The sequence below is a fragment of the Crinia signifera genome, chromosome 4 (genome assembly GCF_055691185.1).
Source record: "Crinia signifera chromosome 4, ASM5569118v1, whole genome shotgun sequence".
NCBI classification, from domain to species: Eukaryota; Metazoa; Chordata; class Amphibia; order Anura; family Myobatrachidae; genus Crinia; species Crinia signifera.
In genome coordinates this window covers 290,252,354-290,270,808 of record NC_139220.1, presented here as the reverse complement: position 1 = coordinate 290,270,808, position 18,455 = coordinate 290,252,354, and the positions used below count along the sequence as shown (strand labels likewise).

Here is an 18,455-nt window from a genome sequence, read left to right as displayed (position 1 = left end):
TTTTGGTGTCGGTGATCGTGTAATTAGGTAATCCGCAATATATAGAAAAAGGTTACGTTACAAACCACGCTGTTAGCGACCACTGCACAGAGGCATATACGTTTTCCGGAGAATTGTGTTTTAAAGGGTCACGAGGAATGCAGATTGAAGAACGTTCCAGTCCGCCTTCTTTGCGATTTACTAAGCTCTATATATACTGTATGTACCCTTGCACTCATACGGTTTGCAGCAGTTAAAATACGAGGCAGCGCTAACGAGTTCTATAGTGGTGAATCACACACCTTCCCTGACAGCTCTGCCACAGATTGAGCTTGCCCTTACAGAGGATGTAGGGCATCAGAACCGGCTGGGAGGGTATGGTGCCACAGGTGAATGCCGCCGGTTTACAGCGATTCATTGAAATGCGCACTAAAACGCTATGCGCTATGAAGCGTTTATTGAAGAGAGCTGATACGTAACGGTCTCATTAATCCCACTTCCCAGCACATATGTAGAATTGTAAAGTGACTGAATTTAAGGGGCAAACTAGAACATTCTGGTGTACCTATTGATTACAAACTGAAGGGCGCTGCCATCAGGCCACGCCCTGCGCTCACAGCTCTGTCGAGAGAGGGTGGGTGGCTCTGAAAAGAGCCTTTTGGGGGAGAACAAGGGAGCGAGGATGCGGCGGTTCAGGCATTACTTCTTTGCCGCGGCTTTCTTGGGCTTTGCTGCCTTCTTGGCTGGGCTTTTTGCGGCTTTAGGCTTCGCCGCCTTCTTGGCCGGACTCTTGGCGGCTTTGGGTTTCGCTGCCTTCTTGGCCGGACTCTTGGCGGCCGCCTTCTTCGGCTTCACCGCTTTAGGCTTCTTCGGGCTTTTGGCAGCTGCAGCTGGCTTCTTCACCTTCTTCGGGCTCTTGGCTGCACTCGGAGCTTTCTTGGGCTTCTTCGGGGATTTGGCCACTTTCTTTGCAGCAGGTTTCTTGGGCTTCAGAGACTTCTGGGCAACCTTATTGCTCTCCGCCTGCTTCTTATTGAGCTTGAAGGAGCCGGAAGCGCCGGTGCCTTTTACCTGAGTGAGAGTTCCTTTGGTCACCAAACTTTTTACACCCAGTTTCACGCGGCTGTTGTTCTTCTCCACATCGTAGCCTCCGGCAGCCAGAGCCTTCTTCAGGGCGGCAAGGGAAACTCCACTGCGCTCTTTGGAGGCGGCCACGGTTTTTACGATCAGCTCGGAGACGCTGGGTCCAGAAGACTTGGCGCTCTTCTTGGCTCCTCCCGCAGCTTTCTTCGGCTGCCTCTTCTTCTTGGATGCGCCCTCTGATGGAGGGACAGCGGCGGGTGCAGTCTCTGCCATGTTAACACAGACAAAAGGCACAACAAATAAAAATGCAGTACTACTAGCGCACGAGTCACGACAATCGCGTTCTGGATTCTTATATACACGGCAGGCTGTGCTGTGATTGGCTGCTGGGCGTCCAGTGTCCTGTGCTCTCATTGGCGGGATAAGCAGAAGTGTGAAACCTTTCCCTGTCTGAGTTGCAGGGACAATCAGCTGTTACCTTGTGTTTCCATAGCGCAAAAAAACAGTCATCAATAGCGCATGAGGTGAGCAGCGAGGTGCCTCTTTGCACCACACCCGTACTCCAAGGTCTCCCCTATCCCTGTATGCCCACTGCTAGCCTAGAACCTGCGGACCGGGGCAGGAAAATCGAATTGATACTCACCCACACCAGGCTGGATCTGCCCGGCATGTAACCCGTTTCTCCTTTACTGTGACATTAATATGTCCCACCCGGGCTTCTTCTCTCCTCGCAGCCCTGGAGATAATGAAGGTGAGCTGCGGGACACACGGTGCAGAGCAGTTAGCCTGTTGAAACCATTTAAGCTGATGTGCGAGGTCATGTACACACAGCTGGCTAACACAGGCAGCTTGCATTCCAAGGTAGCCTCTATAAACTCTAGTTTCTATTCCGAGATCAGTATACCTACTAGCACAGTCGATAGCCGAGGACAGCGGGTGCCACATCCACTAAATTGTCTCAAAGAAACCCAAGGAGTTCATCACTCCACTCTGTTTATGCTAGTTATACAGTACGTGTCAGTAAATGGCTATATTCACAAGGTTGTGTTTCTTTCAGACTGCTATGAAACACACCTCCAGCGAAATAGCTTTAGTTTACATTCAGCCAGAGCTCAAATCAGTTCAAAAAAGACTAACGGGTGCAAAAAAACAGTCAAGGGCCAATACTAGGAGTCGGTTGGAAGTGGTTGTTATGCTATTGTAGCACACCACAATGACAGGACCACGGGGCCAGCCTTATAGTATACACTGTAATACTGCTCTTGTTAGTTTAGTTTTTGTCTTGGGCTACTTGGCATAGTAGTCCGGTTTGCATTGCAATCCCTGTCCGCACTCATCTCCGCATTAAGAATTGCGCTAGAATTGCTTTGGGGACTCCTGCCAGGAAACACCGTGGGAATCTAGGCCTAACTTAGTTGTGTGGATTACCTGTACTCTATTTGCGCAGATACTTATTTGCAGTTTCTTATATAAAGCCTTCTGGAGATATGGCCTCCAGAACTGAACACAGTACTCTACATGAGGTCGTACCAATGACCTATACAGTGGGATTATTACTTCTTTCTTTCTACCGCTGGTACCTCTCCCTATGCAACCAAGCATCTGACTTGCCTTCTTCATTGCTTTGTTACATTGCCTACCTGCCTTTAAGTCCCCTGAAATAGTGACACCTAGACCCCTCTCTTCCTCAGTAGTTTCCATTATAGTGCCATTTATACTATATTTAATCTTTGGATTTTTGAGACCCAAGTGCATGATTTTGCATTTTTTTATTTGACATTAAACTATAGTTGCCATGCTCTTGACCTGGGGTAGCCAACCCTAGTCCTCGAGAGCTACCAACAGTGCATGTTTTGCAGGTCTCCTCACAGAATCACAAGTGAGCTAATTAGCTCCATCTGTGTATCTTTTAAAATGTGTCAGTGATTAATGAGTGCAGCTGTGCAGCAGCTAGGTTGTCTGGAAAATGTGCACTGTTGGTAGCTCTCGAGGTCTAGGGTTGGCTACCACTGCTCTTGACCATTCCTCTAATCTGCCTAGATCACCAATCATTTGTTTTACCCTTCCTGGTGTGTCTACCCCGTTGCATACCTTTGTGTCATCTGCAAAAAGGCACATTTTACCCTCAATTCCATGTGCAATATCACCAATACAGATAATAAAAAAGCACTGGTCCATGTACAGATCCCTGGGGTACCCCACTTGTAACCTTTCCCTCCTTTGACTGTACTCCTTTTACTACAACTCTCTGTTTTCTGTCCTAAAAGCATGCTCTTATCCATTTAACTATCTTGAAATCCAATCCCAAGCTTTCAAGGTTATTTAACAGTCTGCGATGTGGGACAGTGTCAAAAGCCTTACTAAAGCCTAGATAACCTACATCTACAGCCCCACCTTGATCTATTACTTTAGTCACCCAGTCAAAGAAGTCAATAAGATGTGTTGGACATGATCTTCCCCCAGTAAACCCATGCTGTTTCGGATCCTGTAAATTGCTGCTTTTGAGATATTCTACAACTCTTTATTTTAAGAGTGCTTCCATAAATTTCACTACTACTGATGTAAGGCTCACTGGTCGATGGTTGCTTACCTCTTCCTTTCTTCCACTTTTGTGCAGTGGGACTACATTCGCTGTTTTCCTGTGCTCTGGGATTACTCCAGTAGCTAGTGACTGGTTGATTAATTCTGTTATTGGTTTTACCAGCTCCACTTTAAGCTCTTTTAGTATCCTTGGATGTATCCCATCTGGCCCCATTGATTTATCCACTTTCAGTTTTGACAGTTCTCTGGGGACTTACATTGTCCCTCTCAAGAAGACATCCACTCTATGGGGTAGGGAGGCCAATCCCGGGATCGGGATCGGCGGGATCCCGGGATTTTGGCCTAAAAAAGGCGGGATTTAAATCCCGGGATTGAGCCTTCCAATCCCGGGAATGCGGGATTAGTGCCCGATAGCCACACTGCTGTCTGCCGGTATTTTACTGATAGGAACAGTGTGCTGTAGCGGCATCATGGCGGTGGCCGGGCTGCGCAGCGTGACCCCTGACATCACGTCACGCTGCACAGCCCGGCTGCTGTCATACCGCTATAGCACACTGTTCTGTACTAGGTTGCCTGGCCACACACCTGCCCGCTGAGCAGCTCATCCTCCCTGGCCGCCCGCTGTGCAGCTCGTCCTACCTGGCCGTCCGCTGTGCAGCTCGTCCTACCTGGCCGTCCGCTGTGCAGCTCGTCCTCCCTGGCTGCCCGCTGTGCAGCTCATCCTCCCTGGCCGCCCACTGTGCAGCTCGTCCTACTTGGCCGCCCGCTGTGCAGCTCGTCCTACCTGGCCGCCCGCTGTGCAGCTCGTCCTTCCTGGCCACCCGCTTGCTGGAGATGTTCCTGCTACTGCCTGTCACCACCTCCATGTAAGTGACAGTGCAGTGCAGGCAGGGAGATAGTGGTTTGGGATTATTCTGCCTTTAATTGATTTACGGTGTGGGCAGTTTGGGGGGGATGGGGACAGCTGTGTTTTTTTTTTGTATCAGGGAGGGCAATCCCGGGATCCCGGGAATCCTGGGATTGAGCATTTTTCAATCCTGAATCCCGGGATTGAAAAAATGCCCCGGGATTGGCATCCCTACTATGGGGGGAGATTTACTAAGAATACGATATATCATATTCGTATTCTTAATACGAATGAATATGAATGCATACGGCTTTTTCAGCCGTATGCAAATTCCTGTTCCGGAAGGTAATATACAAAGCAGTCAGATACGACTGCTTTGTAAACCTCCGATGGCGTATTCATTTGTATTAGCGGCCATATATATGGCCGCTAATACGAATTCATATGGCCATTCTGCACGGATCAGGCAGATCCGTGCAGGCTGTGCTGTGTAAAAAAAAAAAGTCCAAGCATGCGGAGAATTAAAGGGCACGCTGGCCCTTGTAGTTCAACGGTATTAAAAATAGTCAAATAAACACACACTGACACACACAAGAAAAATAAAACTTTATTTCATCCAAAGCCCACACATACTGATACTTACCTATCTTGAGCCCGTAAGGTAGGTCCCTGGGTCCGGTGTCCTGGGGGTCCGGTGTCCTGGGGTGCTGGTCTGGTGTCCTGGGGTTCTGGTCCGGGGGTCCGGTGTCCGACGCAATCCATAGGGGAACCAGAGGAAGTAAACTTACAACTGTCCGGCGAAGATCACGTCCTCTTCAATTCCTGCAGTAGCCTGCCTAAAATCTAACATCTTTGTTTTTGTGTGCGATGAGTCGGTTTCTGTCTTTATTTTGATCCATACTGCTTGATAGTCACTGTATTATTTATTTATTTACAGTTTCTTATATAGCGCAGCAGATTCCGTTGCGCTTTACAATAGTAGACAGTGATAAAACAAATTGGGTAACAACAGACAGACTTGGAGGTAGGAGAGCCCTGCTGCAAGTTTACAATCTATAGGAATATAGGAGGGAAAGAGGCACCAGTAATAGCATAGCAGTCCCACCAAGTTACAAGTCCAGAAGGGAAGAAAATAATACATAAGTGCCTCAGAGGGTTATGCGTGTAGAACTTAAATATGATAGGCTTGCCTGAAGAGGTGAGTTTTCCGGGAACACTTGAAAGTTTGGAGGCTAGCGGAGTTCTTATTGTGCATGGAAGGGCATTCCATAGGATAGGAGCAGCCTGATGAAAGTCCTGTAATAGTGAATGGGAGCTAGTGTTCCGTGCAGAAGAGAGACGCAGATCTTGTGCAAAGCGGAGTATAACTGTATCCTAGGTTTTCACCCACATTTACATCAGATATTCTGTCACCAGAACTTAGACATAGAATTTGATGGCAGGTGAGACATTCTTGGACCTTCTTCATTTTTTCCATACTTACAGTATTCTCAAAACTAATTCTTATTTTATTGTAATTATTATTATTATTATTATAATTTGGTCTATTCCAGGCATGATTAAACTGTATTACCATCTGCCACAATTCATGGGAGGCTATTCAACTTGTCAGCTACTTTTTTTTTGCTGAAACAACTTTTCCTCAAATTTGCCTCTTAATCCATTTCCTTACAGTTTCCTGTCATGTCCTAGGACTAAGAATGTTTCCGTCATTTACCTTGACTGTTTGATTTGCCCCTTTTTTTGTGTGCCGTGTCTAAGGTATTACCTTCTGGAGACATGGGCAACGGATCTTAACATGGCACTCTGTACGGCTCTGTATCAATGACCTTTACTGTGGTAGATACAGTACATTAAAAAGAGAATCCCATTGGATCCTTCCTTTTCCATCTCAGAAGTTCCCATCATAGTGTCGTAAAATAAAAAATAAAAAATTAGAATATGGACACCTTCATTGATTTATTACAATGTAGATGCCTCATTCTTTAAAACTAGAGACAAAGGGGAACTGGCTGTGGTTGTGGAGACACTATGGGGCTTGAGAAACAGAAGGGCTATGGCTGGAGAGATAGAATGGTGGATTACTTGTGAGATTGAAGGTGGGTTTACTGATAGGACTGGATGATAAGGAACAACCATTGAGGAAGAATAATTTCATTGTCAAGGCATAATAGGCCTGGCTAGGGGTTGAGACGAGAAACAAAGAGGGTCTGTACAGACAGAAGGGGACTGGCTGGGATTGGAGATACTCCATAGGGCTGGAGAGACAGAAGGGTGATGGGAGAAATGTAAGGAGCAGCCAAAACAGAAGGAGAAGGGTAGCGTCATGTAGGCCTCTAACATTAGGCAGCTGCTTAGGGGCAGGATCGGGAGCGGGCATCATCGAGTCTGCCCACCACAAAATCAGGGAATCAGACAAGACATTAAACAGACGTGGAAGACGGAAAAGGACTGGTTGGGAAAAGGGAAGCGACGCAGGGCTTTAGAACCAGAAGGGAATTGGCTAAGGTTAGGGAGAAATCACAAGGCTGGAGAGACAGAAGAAACAGCCAGGTATGAGGAAAGGAGTGGGTGGCAGAGGAAGAAAGAGGGGGTTGGGGGGGGGGGGGGGGGGGGGTAGGGGCTGGAGAGACAGAAGGAGTGCTGGCAGAAGCTGGCTGACAATGGATGAATGGATGGCTGGGGAGACAGAAGGCGCTGATTGTATATTCTCCCTGTACTTGCGTGGGTTTCCTCCGGGTACTCCGGGTTTGTTCCAAAAATATACTGGTAGGCTAATTGGCTCCCAACAAAATTAACCCTAGAGTGTCTGTCTGTGTGTGTGCATATGTGTGGTAGGGGATATAGATTATAAGCTCCACTGGGGCAGGGACTGGTGTGAATGTTCAAATATTCTCTGTAAAGCGATGCGGAATCTGTGTGAGCTATATAAGAAACTGTAAATTAATTCATTACAATCACTTATTTATTTTAGTCCATTCTCGTCCTCAAATTGTCTGTTAAGGTCCTAATTTATGTTTGTGTATTTGTAATAAACAATAAAGACGGATGATCGGTCTCCGGTCGTTGCTGATGATGATCATTAAGTTCTTACCACTCTTCTCCCAATTCACTAACATGGGGATTCTATTGAAGATGGGTTGTTGACCGTAGCACGATAACAGATACAATCTGATTGGTGGTTGCCATTGGCAACAACCCATCTTCAGTGGAACTCCCATCTCAGTAAATGTAGCCCAACGTCACTCACATTGTCATTTGAGGGTTATGCCGTGTGTTCGGGTATTGTGGTGCCGTTTATTGTCCCCAGCTTCTGTTCTTTAGTGTTTTATTAATGGTTTAATAGTTTCAAATGAGAGGATTTTATTAGCTCCTGAAATCATCCCGGAGAGATCGTGCGTTCATTGAAGAACTAAGGTTACACAGAGAGGAGGACCACTTGTTGCATTTCCCTCTTTGGTTCAGATTTGTTGTATCAAAAAGACTCCTCTACCGCACTGTATGTATACAAATGAGGAAAGAACAAACAATGTTGCAAAATCTTATAACAGTGTATGGAATGTCTGTGACTGAGAACGGGAGCTCGATACAAGAAGGTCTCGTTTCTGCTGCTCATAAATCTGCTTGTGTGGATTGTTAACACTTTTACAGCTTTATTCTACTGAGACTCACATTGGTAATGCTGGAATAATCGTTTGTTGAAAATCATGCGACCTTTCCCATCGTGTGCAGCCGCCTCCTGCTGCTGAGGAAGCAGGTCCTGTTCCCAACAGCTTCCCTACGTGTGATAATACCTCCAGTACGACTCGAGTTGTCACTCTCACAGACCCAATGTCATATAGTTACCATCTGATAGGCACACACGCATCATTAGACACGTTTACGCTTGCTATGCAATCAGAGTCCTTGTGTAGAATATTTGCAGCAGGTGGAGTCGTCGGCCTGAAAGCGCTCTATTGTCCCTATTGTAGCGGTTTCACAATGAGCAAGTTGTGAGGCTGGACTCCTCCCTCAAAAACCAAAGGTCTTCGTCCAGGTCCGCCCTAAGATTATAAAAAGAAGACTGCACCGCAGTAACGTACGTCGTCATACAAAAGGTTTCCAGTTTCACTTAGAGCGGAGGAGACGAAGCTAGAATGTCCGGCAGAGGCAAAGGTGGTAAGGGGCTCGGGAAAGGAGGCGCCAAGCGCCACAGGAAGGTGCTGAGAGATAACATCCAGGGCATCACCAAGCCTGCCATCCGCCGCCTTGCCCGACGAGGAGGCGTGAAGCGCATCTCCGGACTCATCTACGAGGAGACCCGCGGGGTGCTGAAGGTCTTCCTGGAGAACGTGATCAGGGACGCCGTCACCTACACCGAGCACGCCAAGAGGAAGACCGTGACCGCTATGGACGTGGTCTATGCTCTGAAACGCCAGGGGCGCACTCTCTATGGGTTCGGGGGCTAAACGCTGAGGCGCCTCTGATCCTCTCACCCACATAAAGGTCCTTTTCAGGGCCACCCACCTATTCCTCGTGAGAGCTATATAACATTGAGCTAGCATTACTGCCGCTCGTGGCGGTCCCCTGACTATACGTCGGCGGAAGTAAACGAAGATGAACTTACAAAGAAGTATCATTTCTTTAGGTTACATGTTGCATGCATGTAATTTGTAACAACTCGCACAGGCTGAGAAGATTGTTCTAAATCTGTAACAATGATACGTGCTGCAGCCTAGACTGTAATCCTTTGTTTCTGAGATGCCTCCAAAATATGGTGGACAAGAACTTGTCTTAATCTAATGAATACAAGTTATTATTTTAACAAAATAGACTGCAAGAGACAAATTCTTAAAAATGAACCGGGCTTTCATACAGTTCCGTCTTTGAAGACGCTGAAACCTCGGTGTCCTGGCAGTTGATCTACACTACTTTGTGAAAGTCAATAAAAGAATTAAAAAAAAGACCCATCACATCACATGGCCTCAGGACTGAGATGAACATGTTCATTCGCATTTGGCCCCAGGGACGTAGATTTGACACTGTGCTCTCCATGATTATAACGTACTGCATGATCATTATGACACTACAATACTAAAGACCCGATCAAAGTGAAAAAAAAAAAAAAAAAAAAAAATACATGATATAACTATAGATTGAGTCCCGTTGGACTCTATAAGAGCGCTCTATAAAGAACATTATTATTATTATTATAAGGTTCTGCGGCGCCTGTCATTCTAAATTATACATATCTACAGTTAGGGTTACCACCTTTGTGTTGAGAGATTCCCGGACAGTGGCCCGCCCCTTGACACACCCACAGCCCACCCACTGACCCGCCCTCAGTCCCGCCCCTTGACCCGTCTTATGTTGTTGGTTTTTTAACCTTTGCTTCAATTTCATTCTTGATTTTGCACACCATAATGCCAGTTACATGGTACATCACACATAGTAATGCCTATTACATGTTACGCCATACACTGCAATGCCCATTACATGTTATGCCAGGACTGAAGAAGATTTTTGAAAAGGAGGGAAAACATGGGCAGTGTGCGCCGAAGGCGCGCGCCAAAAATTTTCAACATAATGCTGATTACACGTCACACCCATTACATAGTATACCAAATGCCATAATGCCCATTACATGTATACCACACACTTTGAAGCCCATTACACATTATGCCCATTAGTTGTTATGCCAGGACGCAATTTTTTCCCAAAGTAGGGATAACATGGGCAGTGCCCGCCAAAAGGCACTTGTCAAAATATTTCACCATAATGGCGATTACACGTCACACACCCATTACATAGTATACCACATGCCATAATGCCCATTACATGGTTTGCCACACACCGTAATGCCCATTACATGTTATACCAAACACCATAATGCCCATTACACATTATACCAAACACCGTAATGCCCATTATACATTATGCCACACACTGTAATATCCATTACATATAATACCACACGCTGTCATTTACATATTATGCCTCATAAGTGCCGCTTACCTACATGCTCGTTGCTATGGGTTGAATGCTCTTTGCCAGGGGTTGCATTGTATGCTCTATGCCAGGGGTTGCCTCATGCTCAATGCAAGGGTTACTTGCTCATTGTCAAGGGAAGTGAGATGCTTGTTACCATGAGGAAGGTGAGGGTGACAGTGGCAGGCAGAGAACATTAATCAGGTCTAGGGGCGAATCCAGAAAAATATGACAGGAGGGGCACCACAATAACTGGGTGGCGTGAAGGGTAATATTGTGCGTGCCTTTGGGTGTGGCCACAAAACAAGGGGAGTGGTCTTACAGGGAATGCGTGTCACATTTATTTTCATTGCGTGTGGAGCATGGGGTACAGTTCTAGCGGGTGACATGGTGAGTGTGCGGGGACAGGTCTGCTAGGGGGCTGGGTTAGGGACAGGGTGAGTGTGCGGGGGCATGTCTGGTATGAAACAGGGTTAGGGACATGGTGAGTGTGCGTGGACAGGTGTGGTAGGAGACAGGGTTAGGGACAGGTGTGTTAGGGGACAGAGGTGGTAGGAGACCGGGTCAGGGACAGGTAAGTGTGCGTGGACAGGTGTGGTAGGAGACAGGGTTAGGGACAGGTGTGTTAGGGGACAGAGGTGGTAGGAGACCGGGTCAGGGACAGGTGAGTGTGCGTGGACAGGTATGGTAGGAGACAGGGTTAGGGACAGGTGTTTTAGGGGACAGGGGTGGTAGGAGACAGGGTTAGGGACAGGTGAGTGTGAGGGGACAGGTGTGGTAGGAGACAGGGTTAGGGACAGGTCTGCTAGAGACAGGGTGAATTTTCTGTCCCCACGCCTGCACCTCTCTGTGCCCCCATCATTCTATCCATCCCCCTACACCTCTCCATCCCAGCCCCCCATCCACCCACACACCTCTGTATTATACTTCCGCAGGGTGCCGGGCTGGGGAGGGAGCCACAACCATCAGCGCGGCGGGGAGGGGGGGGGGGGGGGGGTGGGGGGGGGCGGCACAGGGAAGTCAGACTCAGGGCAGAAGAAGAGGGATGACGCTGCCGGGTGCGATGCGGTGCAGCGCCAGCGGGAGAACTGAATGGGCTTTTTTTTAAAGTCCTGTTCAGTTCTCCCGCTAGCGCTGCAGCGCATAGCAAACTATCCGTATCATCATTCGTCTGACTCTTCCCCCCAGCGATTCGCCCTGGTTCCTGGGCCTGATATACAGCGGCGCAGCTGCGGTGGGAGAACAGGACTTCAAACAAAAACACGCCCATACAAATGACTGGCAATCCATTCATTGGCTGAGACCTCTCTCAGCCAATCGCTGATTGGCTGAGAGAGGTCTCAGCCAATGAATGGCTTCCCATTCATTTGTATGGGCGTTTTTTTGTTTGAAGTCCTGTTCTCCCACCGCAGCTGCGCCGGAAACCAGGGCGGACGGACGGACGGACAGGGACAAACGGCAGCCAGTCAGCCACAATCTTCTGTGTGCCCACCCGGTTCCCGGACATTTTATAGTCCGGGAACGCCACCCGTCCGGACTCCGGACACCGGACCTAATTACCGGACTGTCCGGAGTAATCCCGGACGGGTGGTAACCCTATCTACAGTATCTTTAATAGCTGCAGACTTGGAAGTTAAAAATACAATGGTAAACGTGATGTAACTATATGAATAGGAGATGTAGGAGCAGAAACATATAAACACCGTATCCCGGATCCTTTTAAATTCTTAACGTGCAGAATGTAAAGCAACGTATATGAAGTGGATGGATGACTACAGTAGCTGTCACAAATCCCAGCTAACACTGGTAAACATGATGCATTTATGCTAATGTGCTTGAATTCTATACACCGGCTTCGTATGCCGATTATTTTATCCCAGGATCTGAAACAATCGGCCATGGCTAGAAAAGGCGGGGTTTTTTTGAATGCTTCAAACGGTTGTATTAAACCAATCGATAGAGGAGGCATGCCCACACTGTCCAATCAGCGTGCAACACTGTGTATAAATAGAATAGCAAGGGGGCGACGTTTCTAATACAGTCGGTACTGTAGCTGCACGCATTTTCTTTTGTGATCATGGCCAGGACCAAGCAGACAGCGCGTAAATCCACCGGCGGGAAAGCTCCCCGCAAGCAGTTGGCCACTAAAGCCGCCAGGAAAAGCGCCCCAGCTACCGGCGGCGTGAAAAAGCCTCACCGCTACCGACCAGGGACCGTCGCCCTCCGCGAGATCCGCCGCTACCAGAAATCCACCGAGCTGCTGATCCGCAAGCTGCCCTTCCAGCGCCTGGTGCGTGAGATTGCCCAGGACTTTAAGACCGACCTGCGCTTCCAGAGCTCTGCCGTCATGGCCCTGCAAGAGGCCAGCGAGGCTTACCTGGTGGGGCTCTTCGAGGACACCAACCTGTGCGCTATCCACGCCAAGAGGGTGACCATCATGCCCAAAGACATCCAGCTGGCCCGCAGGATCCGAGGGGAGAGGGCATAGAGATATTCGGCACTCCTATACACGCAACACCACAAAGGCTCTTTTCAGAGCCACCAAATCTTTCTGAACGAGCTGAAGCGTAAAGCACATTGGTGTTTGAGTGGAATGATGTCAATTCCTTTAACGGGGGGACAGACACCCGGGCTCCAAATTGGTACCCACAGCGCATATTCCGCTCCTACCTGGCTTTCACCCTGCTTCTGAACCACCTCCATATGCTTTGCGCAGGGGGACTACTCCTAGTCTTCGCTACGAAAGGTTAGACTAGTAGATCACACGTGTGTAAGAGGTGCATTTCGAGAAGTTTAAAATGGCATTTTCTAGGGAAGTAAAAGCACGTGCGGCTTCCCGGTCCTCCTCACCAGGCACGAAATGTTACTATACGGGCTGAAGCATAAGCTACAAATAAGTGATTTTTGCTTCCTGGAACCTTGTTCTTAACGCCTCGGTTCCTTCCTTTGTTCCCCGCTCCTGCCAGTATGAAGGGCAGATCTCATCTGATTGTGATAGGCAGATGCACAAGCTCCGTCGATGCAGGGAACGGTCAATCACTACCGGCCTTCACCATAAACATGATTAGAGAAGGGACGAGGTTTCCTTACATGGATCAAGCTCTCCTGCCCTTCGACTGTTTCCAGAGCTAGCCTCTCCTGTCCCAACAGATTCATGGGGCAGGTTAGCCGGGGCATTTACACCCTCCCTTCCTCCCTCCCGTACAAAGGTCCCGGGTACCACTTCAACCTTTCCCGCTAAATCGGGCTAAGGACTGACATTTAGCCAGTTTATAGAGATGAATCAGCACTTCACAGTCGGGGTGGGTGGCTCTGAAAAGAGCCTTTGGGTCAATAACGGGTAAAACATCTGACGGTCACATCACTTGCTCTTGGCTGGCTTGTGGCTCTCGGTCTTCTTGGGCAGCAACACGGCCTGGATATTGGGCAGTACACCTCCCTGGGCGATGGTCACTCCACCCAGCAACTTGTTGAGCTCTTCGTCGTTGCGCACAGCCAGCTGCAGGTGGCGGGGGATGATGCGGGTCTTCTTGTTGTCGCGGGCAGCGTTACCGGCGAGCTCCAGAATCTCAGCCGTCAGATATTCCAGAACCGCGGCCAGATAGACGGGAGCACCGGCTCCCACACGCTCCGCATAATTTCCCTTTCTCAGCAGACGGTGAACGCGACCAACCGGGAACTGTAGACCGGCACGAGATGAGCGAGTCTTGGCCTTTGCCCGGGTCTTGCCGCCTTGTTTGCCTCTTCCTGACATGCTAAAATGTTCAATGGGCGCGTTTCTTCAAATTCGAAACTGTACTGCGTGCAGACAATGCGCTCTCGATATCGCCCTCCTCTTAAATATACACTCAGGAGGGTCCAGTTCTTGCTGTGTGATTGGTCTGTGCAGGAACCTGATCTGCATTGGTTACTGTGTAACTGGACCAATCTGCAAATGGCGGGCGGGGTTTCGCCGACATCACTCGTAGCCAATAGTGTTACCAGCAGCGAGGACGCCTCGTTTGCATAAGCTGCCTATAAATAGAGCCGATCTGGAGCGGCACAGGACAGATTTTTTCTGCAACGACTCAGAAACGATTATCTGCCAATATGCCTGATCCAGCCAAGTCTGCGCCGGCTCCCAAGAAAGGCTCTAAGAAAGCCGTGACCAAAACCCAGAAGAAAGATGGGAAGAAGCGTAGGAAGACCAGGAAGGAGAGTTATGCCATTTACGTGTACAAGGTGTTGAAGCAGGTGCACCCTGATACCGGCATCTCCTCCAAGGCTATGGGCATCATGAACTCCTTCGTTAATGATATCTTTGAGCGCATTGCTGGGGAAGCTTCCCGCCTGGCTCACTACAACAAGCGCTCCACCATCACCTCCAGGGAGATCCAGACCGCCGTACGCCTGCTGCTGCCTGGAGAGCTGGCCAAGCACGCCGTGTCCGAGGGCACCAAGGCCGTCACCAAGTACACCAGCGCCAAGTAATCTCCCCTTCTTCTCCCACCCACACCAGCACAAAGGCTCTTTTCAGAGCCACCCACCTCCTCTCTAATCGAGCTGTAACTATGATGGTTTTTGCTGTGTCCATGCTCCGACCGATATAACTGACTTGTGACGTACCCTCTAGCTATTGTTAACCCTACTGGGTCACACAAAAAAGTGCCTTTATCTCTACCACTTGCAAAGCTGCATTCTGTATTTCTCTTTCTAGGGGATCTGAATCCAGTTTCAAATGTAGGACCGGTTCATTACGTTGCAGATGTCACTGGCTGCTTAAATACACAAAAGATACATGCGACCCATAGGGTGGCAATGTACACCGTTGGCAATGGATCGCTGTCTTTTTTTCTGAATGAAGTGTGCAGTACGTCAACGTAGCTCAGTACCCAGTTACTTCTATGACCTCCGGTTCCGTTTCGATGCATTTAATCAAGGGTGAACACGTAATTCCTGCTCAGGCACACTTGGTTCCTACTGTAACACGCACACACTTGATTGAAAGGCGATTACAGTTCAGAGCGCCGCAAAGCTGAAATACGCACCGAGTCCGGGAGCCAGGGAAACGTTACAGTAACGGCTTTAATTTCCCGCCGATATCTGAGCGACTCTCATTGTGTGGGTCCATTGTCATTACCAATTCCCCCACTTTCAAATTAAAAATATACAATGTATCTATATCTATTCCACGTATAATAAAATGAAGGGAAAAAAATAAAATAAAACTAACAACGTTGGGTCATTACGTTTCATCAACACAAATATTCACCACAACGTAGTTGAATGATTTAGTTCTCTTATCAAGCTGATTTTTTACACTGGGTATTAACCAAGAAAAAAAAAAGAAAACAATACCAAGAGAGCAGTTACTATAAATCGAAACATAAAACAATATCTTCTTGTAGCGAACAAAAGGAAAACAATCCAAGGGTTGTGCTTATGAACGAATGGCAAGGCGAGCCATGACTCCGCCTTTAAGTCCAAGTCACCCATCAGGTCCGCTTTCCACTTTATAAAAGCCGCTGACAGGAAAGCTTACTCATTCTTACTGATCGTCACAGATTTTTTGAGAATGTCTGGAAGAGGTAAAGGTGGAAAGGGGCTCGGCAAAGGAGGCGCTAAGCGCCACAGGAAGGTTCTCCGTGACAACATCCAGGGCATCACCAAGCCTGCAATCCGTCGTCTAGCTAGACGAGGGGGTGTTAAGCGTATCTCGGGACTCATCTACGAGGAGACTCGCGGTGTGCTGAAGGTGTTCCTGGAGAATGTGATTCGTGATGCCGTCACCTACACCGAGCACGCCAAGAGGAAGACTGTGACCGCTATGGACGTGGTCTATGCTCTGAAGCGCCAGGGCCGCACTCTCTATGGGTTCGGGGGTTAAATTCTCAGGTGCCTCTCATGCGGTCACCCACACACGCACAAAGGCCCTTTTCAGGGCCACCCATCTTTTCTACGAGAGCGCTGTTACATCCTCCATGTTTAATGTGGCTATTTACCGGGTCCTAATATGAATTCATCACCTAGCAGAGAGGTGGGTGGCGGGTGCAGTGGTTCCTTTTTGGTGTCGGTGATCGTGTAATTAGGTAATCCGCAATATATAGAAAAAGGTTACGTTACAAACCACGCTGTTAGCGACCACTGCACAGAGGCATATACGTTTTCCGGAGAATTGTGTTTTAAAGGGTCACGAGGAATGCAGATTGAAGAACGTTCCAGTCCGCCTTCTTTGCGATTTACTAAGCTCTATATATACTGTATGTACCCTTGCACTCATACGGTTTGCAGCAGTTAAAATACGAGGCAGCGCTAACGAGTTCTATAGTGGTGAATCACACACCTTCCCTGACAGCTCTGCCACAGATTGAGCTTGCCCTTACAGAGGATGTAGGGCATCAGAACCGGCTGGGAGGGTATGGTGCCACAGGTGAATGCCGCCGGTTTACAGCGATTCATTGAAATGCGCACTAAAACGCTATGCGCTATGAAGCGTTTATTGAAGAGAGCTGATACGTAACGGTCTCATTAATCCCACTTCCCAGCACATATGTAGAATTGTAAAGTGACTGAATTTAAGGGGCAAACTAGAACATTCTGGTGTACCTATTGATTACAAACTGAAGGGCGCTGCCATCAGGCCACGCCCTGCGCTCACAGCTCTGTCGAGAGAGGGTGGGTGGCTCTGAAAAGAGCCTTTTGGGGGAGAACAAGGGAGCGAGGATGCGGCGGTTCAGGCATTACTTCTTTGCCGCGGCTTTCTTGGGCTTTGCTGCCTTCTTGGCTGGGCTTTTTGCGGCTTTAGGCTTCGCCGCCTTCTTGGCCGGACTCTTGGCGGCTTTGGGTTTCGCTGCCTTCTTGGCCGGACTCTTGGCGGCCGCCTTCTTCGGCTTCACCGCTTTAGGCTTCTTCGGGCTTTTGGCAGCTGCAGCTGGCTTCTTCACCTTCTTCGGGCTCTTGGCTGCACTCGGAGCTTTCTTGGGCTTCTTCGGGGATTTGGCCACTTTCTTTGCAGCAGGTTTCTTGGGCTTCAGAGACTTCTGGGCAACCTTATTGCTCTCCGCCTGCTTCTTATTGAGCTTGAAGGAGCCGGAAGCGCCGGTGCCTTTTACCTGAGTGAGAGTTCCTTTGGTCACCAAACTTTTTACACCCAGTTTCACGCGGCTGTTGTTCTTCTCCACATCGTAGCCTCCGGCAGCCAGAGCCTTCTTCAGGGCGGCAAGGGAAACTCCACTGCGCTCTTTGGAGGCGGCCACGGTTTTTACGATCAGCTCGGAGACGCTGGGTCCAGAAGACTTGGCGCTCTTCTTGGCTCCTCCCGCAGCTTTCTTCGGCTGCCTCTTCTTCTTGGATGCGCCCTCTGATGGAGGGACAGCGGCGGGTGCAGTCTCTGCCATGTTAACACAGACAAAAGGCACAACAAATAAAAATGCAGTACTACTAGCGCACGAGTCACGACAATCGCGTTCTGGATTCTTATATACACGGCAGGCTGTGCTGTGATTGGCTGCTGGGCGTCCAGTGTCCTGTGCTCTCATTGGCGGGATAAGCAGAAGTGTGAAACCTTTCCCTGTCTGAGTTGCAGGGACAATCAGCTGTTACCTTGTGTTTCCATAGCGCAAAAAAACAGTCATCAATAGCGCATGAGGTGAGCAGCGAGGTGCCTCTTTGCACCACACCCGTACTCCAAGGTCTCCCCTATCCCTGTATGCCCACTGCTAGCCTAGAACCTGCGGACCGGGGCAGGAAAATCGAATTGATACTCACCCACACCAGGCTGGATCTGCCCGGCATGTAACCCGTTTCTCCTTTACTGTGACATTAATATGTCCCACCCGGGCTTCTTCTCTCCTCGCAGCCCTGGAGATAATGAAGGTGAGCTGCGGGACACACGGTGCAGAGCAGTTAGCCTGTTGAAACCATTTAAGCTGATGTGCGAGGTCATGTACACACAGCTGGCTAACACAGGCAGCTTGCATTCCAAGGTAGCCTCTATAAACTCTAGTTTCTATTCCGAGATCAGTATACCTACTAGCACAGTCGATAGCCGAGGACAGCG

General features: G+C 48.8%; 3 protein-coding genes across 3 annotated transcripts; 1 reads left to right on the top strand and 2 right to left on the bottom strand.

The window, feature by feature from the left end:
- Nucleotides 1-678: 678 nt before the first annotated feature.
- LOC146073146 (histone H1.01-like) lies at nucleotides 679-1,335 on the bottom strand. The gene has a single exon (XM_083180329.1). It carries the CDS (start codon nucleotides 1,333-1,335, stop codon nucleotides 679-681), a length of 657 nt encoding a protein of 218 aa, XP_083036455.1.
- Nucleotides 1,336-8,586: 7,251 nt separating this feature from the next.
- LOC146073145 (uncharacterized) lies at nucleotides 8,587-16,283 on the top strand. The gene is made up of 6 exons (XM_083180328.1): nucleotides 8,587-8,885; nucleotides 11,606-11,651; nucleotides 12,471-12,815; nucleotides 13,824-14,075; nucleotides 14,489-14,704; nucleotides 15,879-16,283. Exons 1-6 carry the CDS (start codon nucleotides 8,587-8,589, stop codon nucleotides 16,281-16,283), a joined length of 1,563 nt encoding a protein of 520 aa, XP_083036454.1.
- Nucleotides 16,284-17,136: 853 nt separating this feature from the next.
- Nucleotides 17,137-17,793, bottom strand: LOC146073144 (histone H1.01-like). Its single transcript, XM_083180327.1, has one exon. The coding sequence runs from the start codon at nucleotides 17,791-17,793 to the stop codon at nucleotides 17,137-17,139; it is 657 nt and encodes a 218-aa protein (XP_083036453.1).
- Nucleotides 17,794-18,455: the final 662 nt, after the last annotated feature.

Excerpts from the sequence above, each read along its gene's own strand:
- LOC146073146 (XM_083180329.1), bottom strand. The coding sequence starts at position 1,335 with ATGGCAGAGACTGCACCCGCCGCTGTCCCTCCATCAGAGGGCGCATCC.
- LOC146073145 (XM_083180328.1), top strand. The coding sequence starts at position 8,587 with ATGTCCGGCAGAGGCAAAGGTGGTAAGGGGCTCGGGAAAGGAGGCGCC. Across the intron at positions 12,816-13,823 it reads TGGTGGGGCTCTTCGAGGAC|CAACACGGCCTGGATATTGG; the intron begins ACCAACCTGTGC and ends CTTCTTGGGCAG. Across the intron at positions 14,705-15,878 it reads TGGGCATCATGAACTCCTTC|TCCAAGTCACCCATCAGGTC; the intron begins GTTAATGATATC and ends TCCGCCTTTAAG.
- LOC146073144 (XM_083180327.1), bottom strand. The coding sequence starts at position 17,793 with ATGGCAGAGACTGCACCCGCCGCTGTCCCTCCATCAGAGGGCGCATCC.